The sequence below is a fragment of the Stigmatopora argus genome, chromosome 20 (assembly GCF_051989625.1).
Source record: "Stigmatopora argus isolate UIUO_Sarg chromosome 20, RoL_Sarg_1.0, whole genome shotgun sequence".
NCBI lineage: Eukaryota > Metazoa > Chordata > Actinopteri > Syngnathiformes > Syngnathidae > Stigmatopora > Stigmatopora argus.
In genome coordinates this window covers 4,209,799-4,232,620 of record NC_135406.1, presented here as the reverse complement: position 1 = coordinate 4,232,620, position 22,822 = coordinate 4,209,799, and the positions used below count along the sequence as shown (strand labels likewise).

Below are 22,822 nucleotides of genomic sequence, written 5' to 3'. Positions count from 1 at the left end.
TTGGGTGATGTAGTCTTCGCTTGAAAGTTGTTAAATCTTTATTTTGAACACCTTGGATTCCAGTGATGGACGTCCAATCCAGTTTGACTGTCAGAACGGATTGGACTAGCCAATGTAATCATTTCAAATGTTTTTTTTTTTTTTGCGAAACTACAATTTTTTTTTAAACAAATTGGACATTTGAATTGGACATTTATCTCTTCCAGGTGGTGTTTGTGATGTAAAAAATGAGGCTGATTCATATTTTTAGGTTAAGTCAAAATGATTTTTGATAACTCAAAAATGGACAATTTGGAGAACTTGTTTGTAATTTTGATTTTTGGTTATGAGATCAAAAGCCAAAGAGGTCAGAAAACAAATTGTGCGCAAACCTGTACTGATTACGTTACCAAATATGGCATTATATATATATATATATATACATATACATTTACATTTACATATACATATACATATACATATACATATACATATACATATACATATACATATACATATACATATACATATACACATATACATATACACATATACATATACACATATACATATACACATATACATATACACATACACATATACATATACATATACATACAGACATACATACACACATACAGACATACATACACACATACACACACATACACACACATACACACACATACACACATACACACATACACACACATACACACACATACACACACATACACACACATACACACACATACACACATACACATACACACATACACACACATACACACACATGCACACACATGCACACATGCACACACATGCACACACATGCACACACATGCACACACATGCACACACATACAAACACATGCAAACACATGCAAACACATACACACAGATACACACATATATATACACACATTTACACACATACACACATACACACACATACACACACATACACACACATACACACACATACACACACACATGTACACACATGTACACACATATATACACAGTGTTTTGGGTCATGTAGGCCTGGCTTTTATATCAAATGTTAATTAAAGTGACTGATTCCGATGGGTCAAAACCAACCAAATTTTGATGATTATCTGCATTTTTTGCCTGTAAAACGTCATTACTCACAAAAGAAGCCTTAAAACGCTATTCCTTATAGCTTTATTATGAAAAAAATGAATGTCCTTGAGGAGATCTTGCTCATGATATGAGGTTAATGGCTTTAAAGAACATAAACGTCCCTTTAGCGTGTTAACTTATAGTGTTTGTACGGGTGGCGCCCGACATGATCTACGCGCAACGCCCCGTGCTGTTCTTTCATCTTTGCGGGAGATCGCGGTGGGGATCAAACGCGCCTTTAAATCCCCCCGCCCGTAAAAGACTCGGCGTACGTCGACGTCGGAATGCATGTCGGGAATTAGCCGCTAATGCTCATTTTAATACAAATGAGTTCCCTCATAATGATGTGAAGGATCCCAGCAGCACAGAAAACGCAAGCGGCCCAGTTAGCGAGCCCACGGCGCGCTAATAAATCACGTGTAATTAAACGTACGGGCCGCGGCGGGGCGACCCGCTCGCCCATCCCGGTGGTCCGGCGTTTGTCTACGTTTCAAATTGGACGCGGACTTTCCCCCAAGAGAGGAGTCGCCGCGATCGGCGTCGTTAAGTCCAAGTCGCGGCGGCCGTAACGGACTTTTTTTTTTACGACTTGGCGAGATTATTATCCCATCTAGCCGCTCTCGTTAATGGCGCAGATGAAGGCTGAACACGGAGCGTCGGCCAAAGACGGCGTGGAGTTGAAGGCCGTGCGCTTGCTAGTAAATCACCAGGAACAGCGATGACTGCGGACACCTCGACTTGGAAAAAAATTGGAAGCAATAATAGGCAAGAATTGCCCCAAAGCCCCCTTGGAGACCTAGAGTGTAGACGGTCATATTTTTATGCCTTTCATAGGAATATGGAAGAGTGCGAGTGACTTGAGAGATGGTTTATGGCCCCGATCGCAGTTGCTCTCCTGGCGGATGTTCATTATGTGGTCACATTTATGATGTCCCTTAGTCGAGGCCAATATCGCCCATATATTTTTCACTATACGGGGCCGTTTAGAAAAGTGACTCCCTTCCAAGGAGTCAAATCGACTCCCATAATCCGAATCCAGGAGCTAATGCCAGGTTAGCTAGAAGGCATGTTTGCTAAATCTTCCGTTGTTGTTTCAGTTCATACATGACGCCAAGTTTTGAGGGTAAAGGATCCAAAACACGACAGAATGAGATTAAACCAGTTTCAAAATGCGTTTGGAAATGTGACTCCCTTCCAAGGAGTCAAATCGCCTCCCGTAATCCGAATCCAGGAGCTAACGCCAGGTTAGCTAGAAGGCATGTTTGCTAAATCTTCCGTTGTTGTTTCAGTTCATGCATGACGCCAGGTTTTGAGGTTCAAGGATCCAAAACATGACAGAATGAGATTAAACTGGTTTCAAAATGCGTTTGGAAAAGTGACTCACTTCCAAGGAGTCAAATCGCCTCCCGTAATCCGAATCCAGGAGCTAACGCTAGGTTGCTAAATCTTCCGTTGTTGTTTCAGTTCATACATGACGCCAAGTTTTGAGGGTCAAGGATCCAAAACATGACAGAATGAAATTAAACCGGTTTCAAAATGCGTTTGGAAAAGTGACTCCCTTCCAAGCAGTCAAATCGCCTCCCGTAATCCGAATCCAGGAGCTAACGCCAGGTTAGCTAGAAGGCATGTTTGCTAAATCTTCCGTTGTTGTTTCAGTTCATACATGACGCCAAGTTTTGAGGGTAAAGGATCCAAAACACGACAGAATGAGATTAAACCAGTTTCAAAATGCGTTTGGAAAAGTGACTCCCTTCCAAGGAGTCAAATCGGCTCCCGTAATCCGAATCCAGGAGCTAACGCTATGTTGCTAAATCTTCCATTGTTGTTTCAATTCATACATGAAGCAAAGTTTTGAGGGTTAAGGATCCAAAACACGACAGAATGAGATTAAACCGGTTTCAAAATGCGTCAGGAAAAGTGACTCCCTTCCAAGGAGTCAAATCGCCTCCCGTAATCCGAATCCAGGAGCTAACACCAGGTTAGCTAGAAGGCATGTTTGCTAAATCTTCCGTTGTTGTTTCAGTTCATACATGACGCCAAGTTTTGAGGGTCAAGGATACCAAAACACGACAGAATGAGATTAAACCGGTTTCAAACTGCAACACATCAACAAGAGCTGGCTCTAGAGGTGACTGTGTAGTTCCCTTCCAAAAGAGTGCTAAATTAGCCAAATGCTCCACGTACCTGGAACTCAATACCAATTAGCATACGTTAACTCCCTTTTCTAAACCTCTCGGCCAATCATCTCGAAGCCTGGCTGTTCAACGAACAAAATTGCGATCACGACGCCGTCTAAAACTGTGCTAGGTGTGTGTAGCATGTCATCGTTGATCTTCAACCTAAAGATAGAAATTAGCCCTCGGCTACAATGTTACATATTTACATATACCTGTTCATTAACATGAATATAAATATGTTCATTAATATGCTGTCCCTTATCCAATAAATCAAAGCTGAAACCTGGGTAGTCGTTTCATTTGTCTATGAATTAAGCTAACGACGACCACAACAAAAATCGTGTTTTTTGTCCCTTCTCCCGATTGTAACTTTTTAAGAATGTTTGAAGAGCGAGAGGCGAACGGACGCCGACTCGCCGTCCTCTGATGGCGTCGGCAGGATTGTGGAAAAGCCTTAATTGGGGAGCATCAGGTTATCGGGCTTAGGAACAAATCTTCATAGAAGTAATCAAACCTTGATGAATTAAAGCAAGCGGCTAAGCCCTCGTGTCCAGCCGCGATTCAACTAACCCCCCGTAGCTTAGCTGATAGAGCTTCTATGATAACAAGTACGCACGTACAGACCCGGAAAAAAAACAAAAGAAAACGCACAACATAAACACAAATCCCAGCCTTATTAGCATCCGCTTTTGAGCCGTTCAACTCAAATTGCAGATGCTGGCAAAAAAGAGAATCGAAATGCAATCAATGGACCACTTGGACGGTTTTTGGAGAGCTGGTGGAGCCTCCTTGCTTTAACTCCTTGAAAAAAATTGTCTTAGCTAAGCCGCGCTTGATTTGAAGCCTTGATTGACTCCGCCAAGACGGGACAGCCGCCGATATTTTCGGCAACGACAACGACCCGCGGCTAATTTTCAATTCTTTGGCGTCTAATTTTGTCCTTTTGCTGATTGCCGCCTGCTTTTGTTCAATGGGTTTTACATCTGTAGTCGTTCCGTGCGGTCATTTAACGAGTCCATTTTATCCTACCGGTCAAAACGGTTAGCACCGTCAACACGGTAAATGAATCGTAAATTTGAAGGCTGAAAACAATGAAACAAGGAATCATGTTTTTTTTTTACCCGCAATTCTGGTTGTGACATCACAACCAGAGTTCTGTCTTTCGCTGCAATATTTACCGTTGTTTTCTCGCATTTATACCGTATTTCTATGTTAAAAAAACGCCATATAAAATTCAGTGGCGGGCTGTCAGGGCCTTCAAGGCCTTCTCTGCTGGCCTAAGAAATATCTGAATCATATATTATATTTTGTCCATCAATACTTATGAAATAATTCCAAATTGTCTGTTAGCTTCCTTTCGTTGCTTTTCCCCCTGGTTGCACTGCTTTCAAATGTGTGTTTTCATATTGAAGCATTTAACCAATCACATTTCAGCCATTATTTGTTGCCAGGGTCAGAAATCTACCCCATTCTAGTGCAATTTTTGCCGTTTCGCCATTGACGTCCATCGCTGTCCTTTCCCGGGAAAATCACACCCCGGCCCGGTTGTAATATCTGAAAAGCTCCAGTGTTTGTATTTAATTACTAAATGCTGCTAGGAAAAGGATTTTACCCGTTGAAGGCGCTACGAGAAAATGCACGGACCGCCACTGATAAAATTTATTTTGACGTCTATGAAGAAATTCAAGAAAAAAACGCATAATGTGAATAAAACTCACTTGTGCCTGCCATTGCTCACTCATTGCGCCGCCATCTTACCTAAGGACGACAAACTAGACCGCTACGGACACACTAGTGGTTGTACTGCTCACCTGACTTCCTTTTCTTAATGTGCAATCCAGCAGACCATCCTTTCGATTCATAAAGTATCTCCAAAATACCACGTGCGACAATTTTTCTCAAGATTTCCCCTTCAAAGTAACACATTTGTACTCCCTAATCAAACCAAGAATATGAAATTTGCGAATCGTGGGGCGTCTTATACTCAAGAAATCGTAAAATTCAACAATTTTAAGGGTGCGGCTTATACATTGAGGCGGCTTGGAATGCGAGAAAATACGGTAATCATCTCCCTCTCAATTGTTGAAGCGTGTCTACGTATTGATTGACGGTGGCGTGTGGCGAGAGGTCATGCAGAGTCCACAGAGTTGTCAGCTTTTTCATAAAGTTCTCGGTCCAAACCCCATCTTTGGCTTTCCTTTCTTCTCTCCTCCCTCTCAATTTTCCATCTAATTTTCCCTCCACTCGCTCTCTCTCTCTGCCCATGTCAGGCTTTTCCTCCCGCTCCCTCGCCGCCGCGTTTTACCTCGTGTGGGTATTAAGCTGTAACAGGCAACGTTCTCTGTTGCTCTGTGATGTATGGCTGACCTGCTTTCCGCCAGAGCCAATCGAGCTGCCTCCCTTTTTGCCTTTTCTGGCTCAGAGTATCCAAAAAAAAAAAGACCACTGCCTCGCGCAAGTGTCAAAAGCAGATGAGTGAGGAATTAGCCTCTGTTCTGGTCTCCATTCGCCCAAACGGATTGGACGCCTAGCGCTGTCCGTGGTGCTGACGGCCGGCCCGTTGCCATCAGGAATGATGTCACTTTACATGAAATTGTTCCTAAGAGAGTGTGGCACGAATATATTAAAAAAAAGGTGGTGTTTATTGTTGTTTGGCCCTTGTTGTTTATTCACACGATAATGCGGGGAGGGGTTCACGCTAGGGTGAGCCCCCCGTGGCGACCAGTGCATTTGGATCTCCCGTTTTTGGCTATTTCGCTAGCCGGAGAGTCGCTGACCCGTAACATCGGCGAGGACGTTTCCGTGATGTCTTCAAGGGTATTTAAGGTTTCGTTCTCACCCGTCATCAGGGATGTAGTCGCGCCCAAAGGGAAGAGCGGCGGCAATTTGCGCCAGAGCAAGGGGACGTGTTTGGCGGCCCGGGCGGCGGTGAAATACGAGCCCGGCGACGGTTATTGCGGCCGTAAAACGCGGCGACATAAAATACAAAACAGAGAGCGGCAGCGTCTATTTATGGAGCAGATAATCGGCGCATTAATCAGCGGCCCGTCATCCGCCGCAAACACTTTTGCCGGAGCCAAGTCGCGGCCGGCTTTATGTGGCGCATCAGGTGAAGCCGTGATTGGCTGAGGGCCAAACAATGACATGTGCTACTGTAGTGATGTTTTCGTTTTTTTAAGTTTGAAGGTCAGTCGTCGTGATTCAACTGTAACAGCCGATTGGCTGAGGTCGTTTGGCGGTTCGGGGGGGTGATATGCTCATTCAGGGCCTGGACCACTTGCTGGGAATGAGCCAATCAGAAATTGTTCATCGGAGAATGCGCTACTTTAACAAAACAGTATTTACTTTTTAATTAGTAGTGCATTATTTTTCTTATTTCCTGCTGTTGTGACGCAATTGGAGCCCCTTTACATCCGCCGCAAGGGGGCGGGGCAACAATATTACGCAGTCCAAGTCCTTGTCAATCCTTAGCCTATTAAAATCTGGTTTACCTACATGAAAACCTCTTTCAGGTTGACATGAAACGATTAAAACGGGTATTTTGCTGAGACCGCCTCTCGTTTTGAACCCCTAAAATACCGATTTGTCGCTGCGTTTCTTTATAATTCCGGATTTTTACACGAGTTGACTCTTGCACGGCGACCTGATTTTCCCCGATCGCCTTCATCAAGCACAGCTTGATTGGGAATGACAGGCGCAAAACATTTTAGCCACTTTATTGAGAGTGAAGTTGGGGGGAACGTCAGCCAGGGAGTTGTCAGCCCCCGACGGCGATGGTAATCAGTCAGCCGGGAACGTCAGCATGCTTCCACCCTCATTTTTTTCACGGCTAATGGAGGTCCGTCCTTCGGGCCGTGCGTCTGGCACCCCTAAATTTCAATAGATTGGACTTGTAGTCCGGTCAAAGGCAGCCAGTGATTCAAATCTTCTTCTGGGCTGTCTTCCCTGCAATGGTGGTACTCCATCTTTCCGTCCAGTCCTGCCTATTATTCATATTTGACAGAAGTCCTCTCCGCGATTGGACAAAGTGCCCTTGGCGTGTCCGACTTAATAGTTTAAGTGTGAACGTTTGAGCCTGGGCCTGCAGAGGACTGCCAAGCGTGGCTCCCGTCCAGCTTCTCCAAGATGACCGCTACTGTGAGGTTGGCTACCTCAAAACACGCAATTAACGTTCAAGTGGTTTTGTCTCACTTCTGTTGAAAAAAATGGACCTGTGAGATATTTTTACGCGGAAATTATAGCTCTTACATTTGATTTTTTTTGTATTGACACTGATAGGTTTATTAATAGGTATACTTTAATAAAAACAGAGAGACATCGTTGACATATTCCAGCGTTGAAACTTGCAAGTGAGAATCGTCCTGGCTTGCATAAGATAACCGAATAACACCATTAAGGTCCAAAAACAACTGCCTCAACAATTGCAAATCAGGTCGGAAACCAAAAACACCTGCGTAAGAATTTGCACAAGTAAGCATACTAATTCCATATAAGGTAAAAACCGAGCAACAGTATTTTTAAACAATATGCGAGAATTTGCGGAAGTTGATTCGATTATCGCCATCTGCCGGAATCCAAGTCAAAGCAATTTAAGAGTCCTTCGCAGATCTTCATTGCGAACTCCGATCAACAGTCCTTGGCCCGGAACTCGGTGATCTGTCCTGAAAACAATTAAATGTCCTCGAAGCCAGCTGCCATGTAGAGTGACCTCGAGCTTGCTCGGTCCCAAATTGGAATAAAGCTCCTATACATATTAATGATTAATGCACATATAATAACATCCCAGAATAACCCTAACAGATACTCTTAACACCCAAGTCCTAAAATCGGGCCCCCTATTGTCTGCCCCAATTCGGCCATGTTTTCAGAATGACTAATTTTTCCCGTTTCAGTGCAATCACAACGCCACGGTTTTGCCAATCTGGCAACCTTGCCACTTTCATTTTTTTCCTAATGTATTACAGTCTAAAATCCGTTGAGGCAAATGGGCATTTTTGTGTGTGTTTTGTTGACGCGCTAATCAAGTTTGCCAAATTGCTTTTTAGCGTGATTACAGAGTGACGGCGGGTGTGTTTTTTTTCTACTCCTTCAAACTCGTTTGTCATGCACGGGGGGGGACAAATGCAGGGAGGGATTTTCAAGGACGAGGTTTCAGACACGTCTGCTCTATTGATTGGTTAACGAGCAGGCGTCGGGTGCCGCGTTCGCGTTGGGGGCGCCGACACAATGGAGCACATTTGCTCTCCGCACAATGCGGGCACGCGGTGCTAGGGAGTCTGTCGGGAGGCGGGGTAGGGGGGGTTCTTTGGACCACACTCAGGCCTTCTGCCAGGCGGGACAGCCAAGGATTGGGGGAGCAAAATGGAAATGCTTGGAGGACACTTCTCATATGGTTTTGTTGCAAAAGTAGTTTTAGGAATCCATTGAGTGATGCTGTGGTGGTTTTGGGGAATTTGTCTTTGGGTTTTTATACCTAGCTAGCGTGTGCGGTCGATTGGTCACCGGTCTTTTGGTCCGTGTACCCCTAGCTAGCTATCAGAAAAAAATGGCTGAGAGAAAGCGGTCCAGTCTCAAATTCTTAAAGTCTGGGTCTCGTCTTGGTTCTAGGGATTTCTTGTCTCGGTGGATCAGTGTTCAAAAAATCCAGATTTTCTCGAGATTAACATTTTGGTATACAAGTGTAGTTTTTATGACCCCAAAAAGTACCAAAGTCAAGCGAGCGAATAACATTTTGAAATTCCGAATGTTTATTTCCTTGTATTTTACTTATTCACAACTCTAGATGTCCAATCCCTTTCAATTGATGAGCGGTCAGGTTCTGCAAAAAAGGCTGAAAAATGATAGGACACCGATATAACTGCTATTGAACAAGAATCTGACATGCAATGGGTTCAAACGTTTATCCAATCGTCCATTTTTTTGCGCATTGGGGCATTTTAAGCCAACAGTTCTCGATTTGGAGACGAAATATGTCTTCAAATGTTGTCCCGAATGCCCCTTTCCGCCTTTCCGTCCTCTCGCCGCGTTGAAAAATCCAGTCCGTCATGTGCGTTTGCGTCCCATGTGACACCTTCCTTGTCGCCGCGGCGTGTCGTCCTGAGCTCGACGAATCCCGCTCGCCCGCCTGTCCGTCTCTCGCCCATCCTACTTGTCTTCTCCTGTATGGATCATTGCCTTTGTGCCTCTATCGCTTCGCCTTTCTCAGCCTGTTGGCGAGAGTGTGCTTTTTTTGCATCTGTCACAGATTTTGTATTGGGTTTTTTTTTTAAATGTGCAACAGATACTCTTTCACTGACTCGTCCAATCCTTTGGCAATGAGTGGACCAGTCAAAATATCCATAAACTGCAAAAGACGTTAGAGCATATTATTTTTGAGAAATATATTTCATAGTATTTACAACTTGAAAATGTATTATTCAACATAAATGGTATGCTAGTTCGTGAAATTGCTAGTCCAAAGTTGTCCCTTGAATATACAAATATAGCTGTACAGTGGTACCTTGAGATATGAGCTTAATTCGTTCCAGTTTAGAGTTTAATATCTAAATACTGTTGACACCAGCTCTCAAAATTATATTCATGATCTAAATACTGTTGAAACGATCTAAATACTGTTGAAACGATCTAAATACTGTTGAAACGATCTAAATACTGTTGAAACGATCTAAATACTGTTGAAACGATCTAAATACTGTTGAAACGATCTGAATACTGTTGAAACGATCTGAATACTGTTGAAACGATCTGAATACTGTTGAAACGATCTAAATACTGTCTAAACAGTATTTTGAGAGCTGGTTTCAACAGTATTTAAACAGTATTTAGATCGTTTCAACAGTATTTTGACAGCTGGATTCAACAGTATTTTGACAGCTGGATTCAACAGTATTTTGACAGCTGGATTCAACAGTATTTAGACAGTATTTAGATAGTTTCAACAGTATTTAGACAGTATTTAGATAGTTTCAACAGTATTTAGACAGTATTTAGATAGTTTCGGCAGTATTTAGACAGGATTTAGATCGTTTCAACAGTATTTTGACAGGATTTAGATCGTTTCAACAGTATTTTGACAGCTGGATTCAACAGTATTTTGACAGCTGGATTCAACAGTATTTAGACAGTATTTAGATAGTTTCAACAGTATTTTGACAGGATTTAGATCGTTTCAACAGTATTTTGACAGCTGGATTCAACAGTATTTTGACAGCTGGATTCAACAGTATTTAGACAGTATTTAGATAGTTTCAACAGTATTTTGACAGGATTTAGATCGTTTCAACAGTATTTTGACAGCTGGATTCAACAGTATTTTGACAGCTGGATTCAACAGTATTTAGACAGTATTTAGATAGTTTCAACAGTATTTAGATAGTTTCAACAGTATTTAGATCGTTTCAACAGTATTTAAACAGGATTTAGATCGTTTCAACAGTATTTTGACAGCTGGATTCAACAGTATTTTGACAGCTGGATTCAACAGTATTTAGACAGTATTTAGATAGTTTCAACAGTATTTAGATAGTTTCAACAGTATTTAGATAGTTTCAACAGTATTTAGATCGTTTCAACAGTATTTAGATCGTTTCAACAGTATTTAAACAGGATTTAGATCGTTTCAACAGTATTTTGACAGCTGGATTCAACAGTATTTTGACAGCTGGATTCAACAGTATTTAGATAGTTTCAACAGTATTTTGAGAGCTGGTTTCAACAGTATTTAGATTTTAAACTCTAAACTCTCCCTCTCTCTGTCATAATTTGAACCTGTTCTACCAAAAGTCCGGCGACCAAACGTCCGAGTACCGGTAGTGGGAGGGGGTGGGCTTTTGCGCCACAGCACCCACTCGCCTAGAGCTGTGCATGAGGGCCAGCATGTGTGCACGCAAGCATGCGCATGTGACATGACTAGCGCGTTCCTTATTTATGAGCCTCACCTCCATCCAGGTTGCCAATTTGTCTGAGGAACAGAGGCAAAAAAATGGCGATTCCGAGGTGAGCGCGCTTCGCTTTCGCGCCCGTTAGCTTTTACAGCCTACTAAAGAGGAAGGGAAGAGAGCGGCGGTGGCGGCGGCCGCAGCCAACATCCTTCTTGGCTTGATTGACTTCTCCCCGCTCGCAATTTCTACCAATAACGGCGTGCTAGGTGGACAGCGGCAAAGGGCAAACGGCAGGCCAGAAACGCCGGCCTTCTGGAAAATGACGTGGATATCTTGATACATCCTGAGGATTTTTTTCGGGTTTATCTGGGTCACGCTGAACCCTGAGCTTTAACGGTTAGCCCCTCCCAGTTTCATGATTTGGACAGTGAGATTCAAATGAAGGTGAGGATCTTTGCTTGAAAATGAAGGTAGTCTCTTGGATATTCCCGCTTTTCTGACACGTGTGTTGATGGTACACGGTCGATTGGTCGCCGGTCTTTTGGTCGCCCGGAAGGTTATTGATAATTACCATTTAAATCGTTGCTCAAATTCCCTAAATACAAACTGCGAATGACTATTTAGTCATACTTAATGCCCTAGTAATTATTAGGGTAAAGAAAAGCTCCAAATTTCCCGGACTTTTATTGTTTTTTGTTGGAGAACTTGTTAAGACCCGGACTGACGTAGCTTCTTAAAGGGACAACGCATGTACATACAAACTTATACACTCACACGTCGGCTCAGTGAAACTGCTCATGGCCATTGTTGGCTTTTATTGATGCGTAGACCGTGTTGTTTTACCTTGTTTTGCCGCCTGTCTTTTGGTCGTCGGTCTTTTGGTCACCAGTCTTTTGGTCACCGGTCTTTTGGTCGCCCATTGTCGCGGTCGGGGCGACCAATAGACCGGCGACCAAAAGACCGGCGACCAATCGACCGCACATGCAGTTGAGGACATGCCGTTGAAAATGAAGGCAGTCGCTTGGATATTCCCGTTTTTCCGACACGTGTGTTGATGGCCACGTTCCCCCTACATGACTTGCAATATATGACGGAACCCAGGCCACGCTTGTGATTCAAGACCCACCCCCCGTGGACTTAAGGGACTGCATGTGCTGATGAAAAAGTAATGTACTGTGTCTGCGAGGTGGTGCTGGCTGTTCCCTCGTGCTTCCCGGACTCCGACAACTCATCTTCCACACCGAGCCCCCTCCGTTTTGAAATGAAAGCTAAAAAAAACAAAAACCAGACCCCCCCGAAAGCAGCTTCTCGTCAGTCCTGGCGGTCCAAGGTGCTCATCTCAGCGAGCGTCATGTTCAAAGTATAAATAAACTTAGGATCATGAATATGGATCGCATGCAAAAACGTCCCCGATGTTTCGTTTTTTTTTGGAAACCGGTTTAGGCAAACGCCTTGGAATCGGCGCCCCTCGGTTCCCGACGTCATTTGCATCTTCTGGTTTTGAGCCAATAGACTCAATTGTTTGTGGTGAAGTTTTTGCGAGGACACTTCATTTATTATTGTCCTGGACTTATCTTATGTTTTAGACGCAGCCAAACAATCGGAGGCAGCCATTTTGGTTCAAAGTATTTTTCACCATTTTCTGGAATGAATGAATAAACAAAATGCAGTACTCGGAATACACGGGGGGCGCGCCACCATTTTAATGGACGCACATGATGCTTGTTTGGTCATTTTTTTTTGGGCCAACACACACAAAACCGCTCATTAGCATAAAACCTGGGCCGAAAGAGTCATAATTGCTATTGACAGAATAAACAAACGTGTTAGCGCTCCGCATTAATTGCAAAGTCAAATGCCGAAAATGGCACGAGTCGTGGACAGCTGTCATCCATCATCGAAATTTTTGGGGCGATTCATTTCCCGACACCTGGCGCACTCGTTTCCAACGCCGCGGCCACGGCGGAAAAAAAACATGGCTCGCAGGACGGCGATTGATTAATTTGGCCTCCCATTTAGTGGGATGTTAGATTTACGAAATGTCAAATTAATACCAATAGAATGCAGGAAACTGATTCCACCATTAATCACGAAAAGGCAATCTGAGAATTTTCCGTTTTAATTCGGGGTTCTGCTTCTTCTTTTCAGGTCTTGGTGGAAGTGGACATGGAAAAAAACCTGGCTTTCCCTTCTCAGGTAGGTCAATTTCTTTGTGTATCTTGCACTTGTTTTACTAATTAACTATAAAACTAAACCCACAGTGTTTACATCGCCCGCTAAAATACATTCATGACATTACAATACATTTAATTATTGGAGCTTCTGCTACCTTAATGCTAAACTATAATAACAATAACCCCATAGATTTAATTATTGGAGCTCCTGCTATCTTAATGCTAAACTATAATAACAATAACCCCACAAAGTTGTAGTCTTTATTTATTTCTAATAAAAAGCAACCATTTGAATGCTGTCTTTACCAAATCTCTCGCATATAGGCCGTATTTGTCACTAAAACAACGAATCGAGGGCACAAATTATTCTTGACATGCACGGAACTGCAAGGTGACAAAGATGAAACGCCAAAACGCAAGACAATATGGCCGATACGGTCATTTATTTCAAAGTATAGTAAAGACAAAGAATATGGAGGTGAAAATTGTGAATCAGGGGGCGTCTTATACGAGAGAAATCGTAAAATTCAACGATTTTAAGGGTACGGCTTATACGTGGAGGCGGCTTATATGCGAGAAAATATTGTATTTACCTTATTCCAAAGCAAACAACGATGTGCAATGACTATTTAATGAATATGACTGCCTAAATAAACAGGTATGAAATGATGAGACAGTAAATTCCATCAATATTTCGTCCCTTTCATCACATCTCATCACAAGGTAGGTTCCTTTTGTCCAACTTTTTGTGTAATCACCCTCCTAACCACTAGATAGCAGCAGCTTTTTTTTTTACACTGGCTAATTACACTGGCTAAAGAAGAAGAATCAAAACAGGAAGTACTTGCGAGGCCCAGCATTCGGGAATATTTTAAAAGCTACAAAACCACTATCGAATCGGACATATTTGTCCACGATTACTGATTATTAAATGATGCGAATGCTAACAATTGCATAAACAAAAGCAAACAAAAAGCTGATGATTAGCATTGTACCTACAAATTGAGCTAAATGGCCCGGTTATAAAAATGGTGTCATCGTTTCCTTGCGATGTTTCACGTGTCTCCGTGATTGATCGGACCGCTTGTAAAATTCCCCTTACTTGCCGTATTTCTCTTTTTAAGACTCCCCAGACAGGGGGTCTTGGCTTGCCCCTCCCCCGCTTTACATGTCCGATTGTTCATCTGGAATTCATTTCAATTAACGCCTCGTAGCCGCCGCTCTGTCTCTTTATCGATCGGCGAAGACCCTTCTATCTCCCCGCGCCCAACCTCGAGGGTGAATTTTGTGTGCCTGTTTGTGTGTGTGTAACACAGCGGGCACCTTCGCCGCTCCGATCAACAATAAATATGAGCAGCGGCAAACAATTACCCCCTTAACGAGGGATTAATTGTGTCAAGATGGAGTGAGGGCAGCGCAGAGGTCGCCTGATGCCGTCCATTCCTAATGTGTTTATTTTCATGAGTTAGGCAGATCAGTCTTTCGCTTAAGTAGCCTTTGGCGGACCTCGTCGTTGCCTGTTAGCAATTTTTTTTTTAGGAAAATGGATTCGTTGTTGCACGCATTCATCGTCAGCATTTTTCAAAAACGACAACTTTTACCCGATGTTATCAAAAGGAAAGACAAAGACGACTATTTTTGTTCTACGGTATTTTCACGACTATATGGCGCATCACATTTAAAGGCGCAGTGTCAGTAACGAGTGCTATTTCTGTATTTGACACACACAGGTCGTTTTTAAAGACGCAGCCAGGCATGGCAAAACATACACCAGCTTAAACATACGGACACATGCTAAAAGCACGTTTTTAAAAAGGCAACGGAAGCGAAACTGAGTTCGGTTGTACTTTATTTAGCCATTTTACAATGTACTCGCGTCATCATCACCTACAAATCCATCAAAGTCCTCATTTTCTGTGTCCGAATTGAACAATTGTCCAAATGGGTCAACGAAACGGCTGAGTTTTATACGTTCGTTAAGGCGGCCACAATTCATTCGCAAATAGTAGCTAGCTAGTAGCTAGTAGCTAGCGTAACTATTCCAACGCTGCTTTCCATGCTTTGTCAAGCTGTGTTAATGTCGATGTATACAGGCCACAATCCATTGGGTGTATTGACAAAAGAACTATATATCCCAGCAGTCACTGCGCAGTACTTTTTCTACGGGGAAAATAGTAGAGTCGGGGGCTGCTTGTCATAGTTGTGAGAGCTGTAGAGGATGGTGTACCCTATCAACTGATTTATTTTATTTTATCGTGATAACAATTTTAGTATTGGTCCATATATAAAGCGCTGGATTATAAGGCACCCTGTCTATTTTGGAGAAAATCTAAGACTTTTAAGTGCGCCTTATAGTCATGAAAATATGGTACTTCTTGTTTACACGTGTACAGCGTTCGATGCTGATTACAAAATGCGCTTGTGCGGTATTGGCCAATGCCGATATAGATGATACATATAGAGCTAGCGCAGGTGAAGTAGATTTTGGCCACGGAGTTATTGTTACCTATTTTTAAGGTAAAGTTGAAAGCTCCTGTTTGAAACTGTAAATCCGCCGCAATCTGTTAGCGGTAGTTTACCGTGTTTATGCGTGGCGCCAAGTAATATCGGGACTGTCGGCCCAGATCAATGCTCTAAACGCCTTTAACGCTGCCACTTCAAGTCGTTTGTCACTTATCGATGGCGGCGGTGGCGGCGGCAGTGAGGCGAGTCCTCAGCGCCGGCGCTATCGCCTTGATACATTTGTCGCTTCTCTAACGCGCCTTGTCAAGCCTCCTAAGTGTGTCGTCAAGCCCAAGTCATAACTTGAGGCCGAGCTCTGTCATGTTCGCCGCCGACAAGCGATTAAGCGCCCACGCACATGCCGAATGAAACACGGCGGACATTTGTCGCCCGGTTCGGTACAGGAGCGAGTCGGAGAGGGTTTGGGTTTGGCGCTATTGGCTTGGACGTCAATAGCTGCCCACTGCAGTTAGAAGAAAAAATCAAGTTTGTTCTTCTTTTCGACAAAATGTACTCTACCGCTAATTAGTTTATCACTGGGATATATCCAATGCGTGTGAAATTACCGTATATCCCGGACTATAAGTCGCATTTTTTTCTTCCATTGTTTAGCGACCAATACTCAAGTGGTGCTTATGTTATTTTTCTCTTTGACCACGGAAAACCTGTCTTTTTTAAGGCTATTTTTATCCAAAAAGCTGTAAATGCTACATTAGCAGGTGCGTATTTAGCCTGTAGCTCTCCATTGAACTATTTGAGTTGGATTTATTTGATAAGGGACATATTTATATTTATATTCCGTCATGTGTGATATGATCATTGTGTCAAAATATATCATTTTTAATGAACCTAAAATTGGAGTGTTTTTGTTATCTGTCGTTTGAAGACTAGTTGAGAGTCAAGAGTGATTCCTAGGTTTTTAAATTCTTGGACTACATTGATGATTTTTCCTTGGACCAAAACGTTGGGGTCTCTTATTTCTCGCTCTCTTTGAGAACTACTTACATAAAGTCTTAAATATGTTTAAGCGTAGCTGAGATTTTTCAAGCCAGTTATTGACGCTCGTCCTTGCATCTGTGAGTTCTTGTGCAGCATGTTTTTTGTCATGTGACTGATTAACTGAGTGACTTAGCGACTGACTTAAAGTGTATTTTTGGTTTCTAATACAAAACTGCAGTGAGAGTTTGGCAAGTAGCAAATGGGGGCGAGTGAGCCAATGCCTGACTTCCCTGTTTACGTGCATGCATTCCACGTGTTAGTCATCTCTAGGGTTTGTTTCTTCCTCTCTTCCCTCCGCCTTTTGGCAACCTTTTACACCCCCTAAAGCTCCACCTAGCTATTTATAGCGGGGGAGAAGGGCGAGACCATCAAAGACGTTTCCTTATATCAAAGCCCATCCGATCGTCTCCTCTCTTCTAAAAGGGGGAAAGGCAGGAGAAATCCCCAGAAGGCGTCGGGACCCGCCGCTGGGAGAACAGCTCGGCAGGGGCGGGATGCGAGTGTGGGAACGTGCCAAAAGCCAGTGAGTGGGTTTTCGTGTTTCCTCAAATGTAACTCTTGGGGGGGAGCCGAGGCCCGGGGCTTTGACGTGTTGATGCCGAGCGCCGTTCATTGTCGCCTAATGAAATTACAATGAGCCCTGGGAGGCCCGCGGTGAGCGGGGGGGCGGCGAAGAAGCGCCGTCGCCGAAATTCACGTGAAACCGCCGTGCAGGCTCCTCCCACCCTTGTCCTCCTGCGAATACAGTAGAAAACAAGACAATTGCACTCTATGGGGACCGAACGCCGACTCGGAGAGCAGCGGCGGTTCATTCACACTTCGGAAAAGACCCCAAAAATTGATTAGGAGTTTCCTTCATTGTGGGAATTATACGTAAGTATCATGTACAAGCATACATGTACGTACAAGCACACATGTACGTACAGGCATACATGTACGTACAGGCATACATGTACGTACAGGCATACATGTACGTACAGGCATACATGTACGTACAAGCATACATGTACGTACAAGCATACATTTAAATAGTAATAATTGCAGTGGCGGGCCGTCAGGGCCTTCAAGGCCTTTTCTGCTGGCCTAAGAAATATCTGAATCATATATTATATTTTGTCCATCAATACTTATTAAATAATTCCAAATTGTCTGTTAGCTTCCTTTCCCACTGGTTGCACTGCTTCCAGATGTGTGTTTTCATATTGAAGCATTTAACCAATCACATTTCAGCCATTATTTGTTGCCAGGGTCAGAAATCTGCCTCAAGGCCTTCACAATCAGTTCTGCAGGCTCTGCTGCATGAAAACAAGCGTCGATAAGACTGTTGCTTTAACCAATCAGATTTCGAGATGGCAACACCACAATGCCTTCTCGCAGGCGTAGGGATATGTCATTGCCTTCTCGCAGGCGTAGGGATACGTCATCGCTTTCACCAACTATGATTGGCTAGTGATTAGCCAGAGCTGTGTATCTGTAGCGAGCTGCACAAGCAAATATATTGTTGTGTTGATTTAAAGCCATTTTCAAGACAGACTATGCCATAAATACGACAGGACAGGCTCGCAGCATTAGCTTCGATGGCGATAGAAAAGAAGGAAGGAAGAAAGAAAGGAGGATGGATATTGTGTACAGTTAAAAATGATTTTTGGTGAGTGAAATATGGCTATATTCCTAAGTAATATTTCAATTGTGGGCCCGGTTCTGATATCTGAAAAGCTCCAGTGTTTGTATTTAATCATTAAATGCTGCTAGGAAGTGGATTTTAACCGTTGAAGGCGCTACGAGAAAATGCACGGGACCGCCACTGACTAATTGACTATGTATACGGAGCCCTGCGATACCAATGGAGTACCCATTCAAGATATGCAAACTAGTGCTGGGAAAATAAAATAAAATGAATGCAAAGCCTTGTTTTTCATCACCCAGCGGGGTTTTGGAAACAAGTGTCTGTGTGTGTGTTCATTTTATTCGTTTGTTTGTTGCCAAGAGAGGAAAAACAACAGCACAGAACCTTCAATGCACTCGAATAAAATCCAAAAAATCCCTTTCATCTCTGCTTTGCGCCAAGGAAATTCTCCCAGTAAAGACACTACGGCTCCTCAGTGCATGTCAAGTGTTGGAACCATTTTGCTGGCGCGCAACCGCCAGCAGATGGCAGTCATGCAGCTTCATATCAGAGGAAGGGTGGTCAAGTTCTGCTGTTGTTTATTTGGCTTGTTGTCGGCTGTCCAGGGCGATGGGCGACCAATCTTTTTAAGCATTAAGTTATGACTTTGTTTTTATTATTCATTTTTGGGGTCTGACTTGTGTTTCCTGTTCCAGTTTTTGTTTTTTTTACCAATTTGAATGATCATTTGCTAGCCAAATAAATTAGCAGTGCTTAAAAACGAATGAGTCTTCGACTCGTTTGCACAGAGAAAGAAGAAACGTTACTTTTTCACCGCCGTTGACGGCGATTTACGTCGAAGCCAAAGGATGGGACGTCCTCCAGTGACAAACTCACTTGAGCGGACGTCCGTCAACGTCAAAGAGCTCACAAGTTGGCGCCGGGCGGAATCCCGAGTCTTCTCGTATGCGTGCAAAACAAAACGCCGTCACGGGTCTCGGAGGCAATTATGTCCTGTCAGCTGGGCGTTAAAGGTGTACACGCCGCGCACACGCCTGCACAAACGCACCCGACCGCTGCAGGGATGATGCATCGCACGCCCCGCGCGCACATGGAGGGGAGGGTGCCGTGCCCGCGCCGGCGCGTGTTGAAATATGGCCCCCATATTTCACTGCGCACACAGCATTTGTAAATGCCAAGCGCCCTCCAATCTCTCTCTTTTCCCCCCGCCGCGATTCCCGGCGGATCGTTCCGTCATTTTCTTAAAAGCCGAAAGACTCGGCGGGGACGGGCCAATCGCCAGGCGGAATCGGCGCCCGCCTCGGAACATCGCCGTTTTTTTTTTGGTCAACAAACACAAAACGCAAAGGGTCACTCTTTGAATATCGGAAGGCTTTCTGTCATCGGCGGTAGCCGTGAAATCACCTTTATCACAAAGGATGATGGGAGGCGAAGGCGAGGACGCTGCCCCCCCCCCCCCCCCCCGCTCTCTACTTTCTCCCCCCTCTCCCTCGGCGCCGCACTCATTCAATCTCCCGAACCGTCACAGTAAATGGCTAAATTTATAACTGCCACTTCAGCTGACAATCACACGCTATCGCTACATTCTCACTGTAGTGGTTGGAGGAGAGCGGTGGCGGCCATGTTGAGGCGGGGCAACCCCAAGCTGGAAAAGCAAGTTGTTTCGCGCCGGCCTGACGAGGCCGTGGTGGTTTACGGAATCCCACGGGAGAATTGAAGTCGATCTTTGTGTTACTATCGCGCCGAGATGTTGTGGCGCGGTCGGAGGGATTTGGACCCAGTAGCAGGGAAGCAGGAGGGGATGAGGCGAACTGTGCTCATGATAATAACTTTAATAACTCAGGAAGTCTTACAAAATAACAAGGACTTGTACATCCAAAACTGAACAAAACCGGAGCATGGAGAACAGTACCTTTGGTCTTTTGGTCGCCGGTCTTTTCGTTGCTCAAATTCCCTAAATACAAACTGCAAATTACTCTTTAGTCATACTTAATGTCCTAGTAATTATTAGGCTAAAGAAAAGCTCCAAATTTCCCGGACTTTTATTGTTTTTTGTTGGAGAACTTGTTAAGACCCTGACTGACGTCGCTTCTTAAAGGGACAACGCATGTACATACAAACTCTTATACACTCACACGTCGGCTCAGTGAAACTGCTCATGGCCATTGTTGGCTTTTATTGATGTGTAGACTGTTGTTTTACCTTGTTTTGTCCGACGACCAAAAGACCGGCGACAAAACAAGGTAAAACAACACGGTCTACGCATCAATAAAAGCCAACAATGGCCATGAGCAGTTTCACTGAGCCGACATGAGTGTATGAGTTTGTATATACATGCGTTGTCCCTTTAAGAAGCTACGTCAGTCCGGGTCTTAACAAGTTCTCCAACAAAAAACAACAAAAGTCTGGGAAATTTGGAGCTTTTCTTTAGCCTAATAATTACTAGGGCATTAAGTATGACTAAATAGTCATTCACAGTTTGTATTTAGGGAATTTGAGCAACCGTTTAAATGGTAATTATCGCTTACCTTCCAGGCGACCAAAAGACCGGCGACCAATTGACCCTGTACCCTTTGGAGCGATGTATGCAGTACGATCCGACAATGACTACCACTTCCGTGGTGCTTAAATACACGCATCCGGAAGTAATCATGAATTACTCGCAGATGCTCGGACCTAACGGCAAGCCAGGAGGGACAAACGAGTTGCTCCTGACACTTTGTGCAGGTATGGAAGGAGGAGGTCGTGGATAACAGGGGAAAAAGGGGGTGCTATAAGTGACAGACTCAAGCTGGGGACGTTTGTCGCCGCTCGTCACTTTTTCCCGCTAGCGAGTGGACATGACAGCCAAGGCGGCTGAGCGGGGAGCGGCGGGCTCCCAGGACCAGAGCGCCGAGTGACAGATGACTCCGTCATGCTCAGGCCATCATGATCGGAGGGGAATGGAGAGGCGGGACGAGATGCCTTGTGACAGTATCAAAACCCAGCAGACTCGTCGCCGCGTCTGTCAGCATTTTGGAAAGACTTTGCTGTGCCGGCTAAGGAGATTGCCCCCAAACGCCAGCAAGGGCTCTCTCTTGGAAATGTCATTTTTTTGGGGGCGGGGGAGTTTTTTTTTGTGCATGTCCTCCACGTGCTTGAAATCTCCATCCAGGAAAGTCCAATTTGACAATTCAGGAGAATTGCGAGGACGGAATTATCTGTGAAAATGTCAAGAAGTGTCCCAGAGAAAACTCCTTTTTTGAAAACCAATTGTATCGCAATGACTGAAAAAATGTTCCAAATTGAGTATCCTTGTCTGACCCACTTTCAATTTCATATTACAACTCTTCTCGCCGTCGTCCAAGAGTCTCGACTACCATTGAGTTGTGACCCCTCCGCTGGAATACTTGCCGTTTTTATTACATAAACCATGTGTGTCAAAGTGGCGGCCCGGGGGCCAAATCTGGACCGCCGCATCATTTTGTGTGGCCCGGGAAAGTAAATCATGAGTGCTGACTTTCTGTTTTAGGATCAAATTAATATGAAGAGTATAGATGTATATTTATAGATGTATATTACATTTCCTGATTTTTCTCCTTTTTAATCAATAATTGTATTTTTTTAATCATTTTTTTCTGTGTTTTTAGTTCAAAAAATATTTTGTGAAAGCTAAAAATATATTTAAAAAAAGCTAAAATAAACATTGTTTTAGATTTATAAAAATAATATTCAGGGCTTTTAATCTAGTTCTTTTAATCAATTTATTAAAATAATCTAAATATTATATCTAAAATGGTTTGGCCCACGTGAAATCAAGTTGACGTTAAAGCGGCCCGCGAACCAACCCGAGAGTGACACCCTTGGTCTAGACCACATGTGTCAAAGTGGCGGCCCGGGGGCCAAATCTGGCCCGCCGCATCATTTTGTGTGGCCCGGGAAAGTAAATCATGAATGCCGACTTTCTGTTTTAGGATCAAATTAAAATGAAGAGTATAGATGTATATAAAATTTCCTGATTTTCTCCTTTTTAAATCAATAATTGTCATTTTTAATCCATTTTTTCTGTTTTTAGTTCAAAAATCATTTTGTAAAATCTAAAAATATACAAAAAAAGTTAAAAATAAACATTGTTTTAGATCTATAAAAACTGAATATTCAGGTCTTTTAATCCAGTTCTTTTAATCCATTTATTTAAAAAAATCTAAATATTATATCTAAAATGGTCCGGCCATTAAAGTGGCCCGCGAACCAACCCGAGTCTGCCACCCCTGACATAAACGATTTTTATTGCACGATTTTAATAATTCCGGATCTGGATACTGGGAGGACGCAGCTAGAAACCAACATACGCAGCTTTCC

General features: G+C 43.6%; 1 protein-coding gene across 1 annotated transcript in view; it reads left to right on the top strand.

Annotated features, from left to right (window-relative positions):
* The window catches only part of ppargc1a (peroxisome proliferator-activated receptor gamma, coactivator 1 alpha), a 188,371-nt gene that overhangs the window by 65,385 nt on the left and 100,164 nt on the right, over positions 1 to 22,822 (top strand). Inside the window, exon 2 of the mRNA XM_077588661.1 lies at positions 13,328 to 13,375. Within this exon, the coding sequence (XP_077444787.1) occupies positions 13,346 to 13,375 (30 nt within the window). The 5' untranslated portion in view covers positions 13,328 to 13,345. The remainder of the gene's footprint in view (positions 1 to 13,327; positions 13,376 to 22,822) is intronic.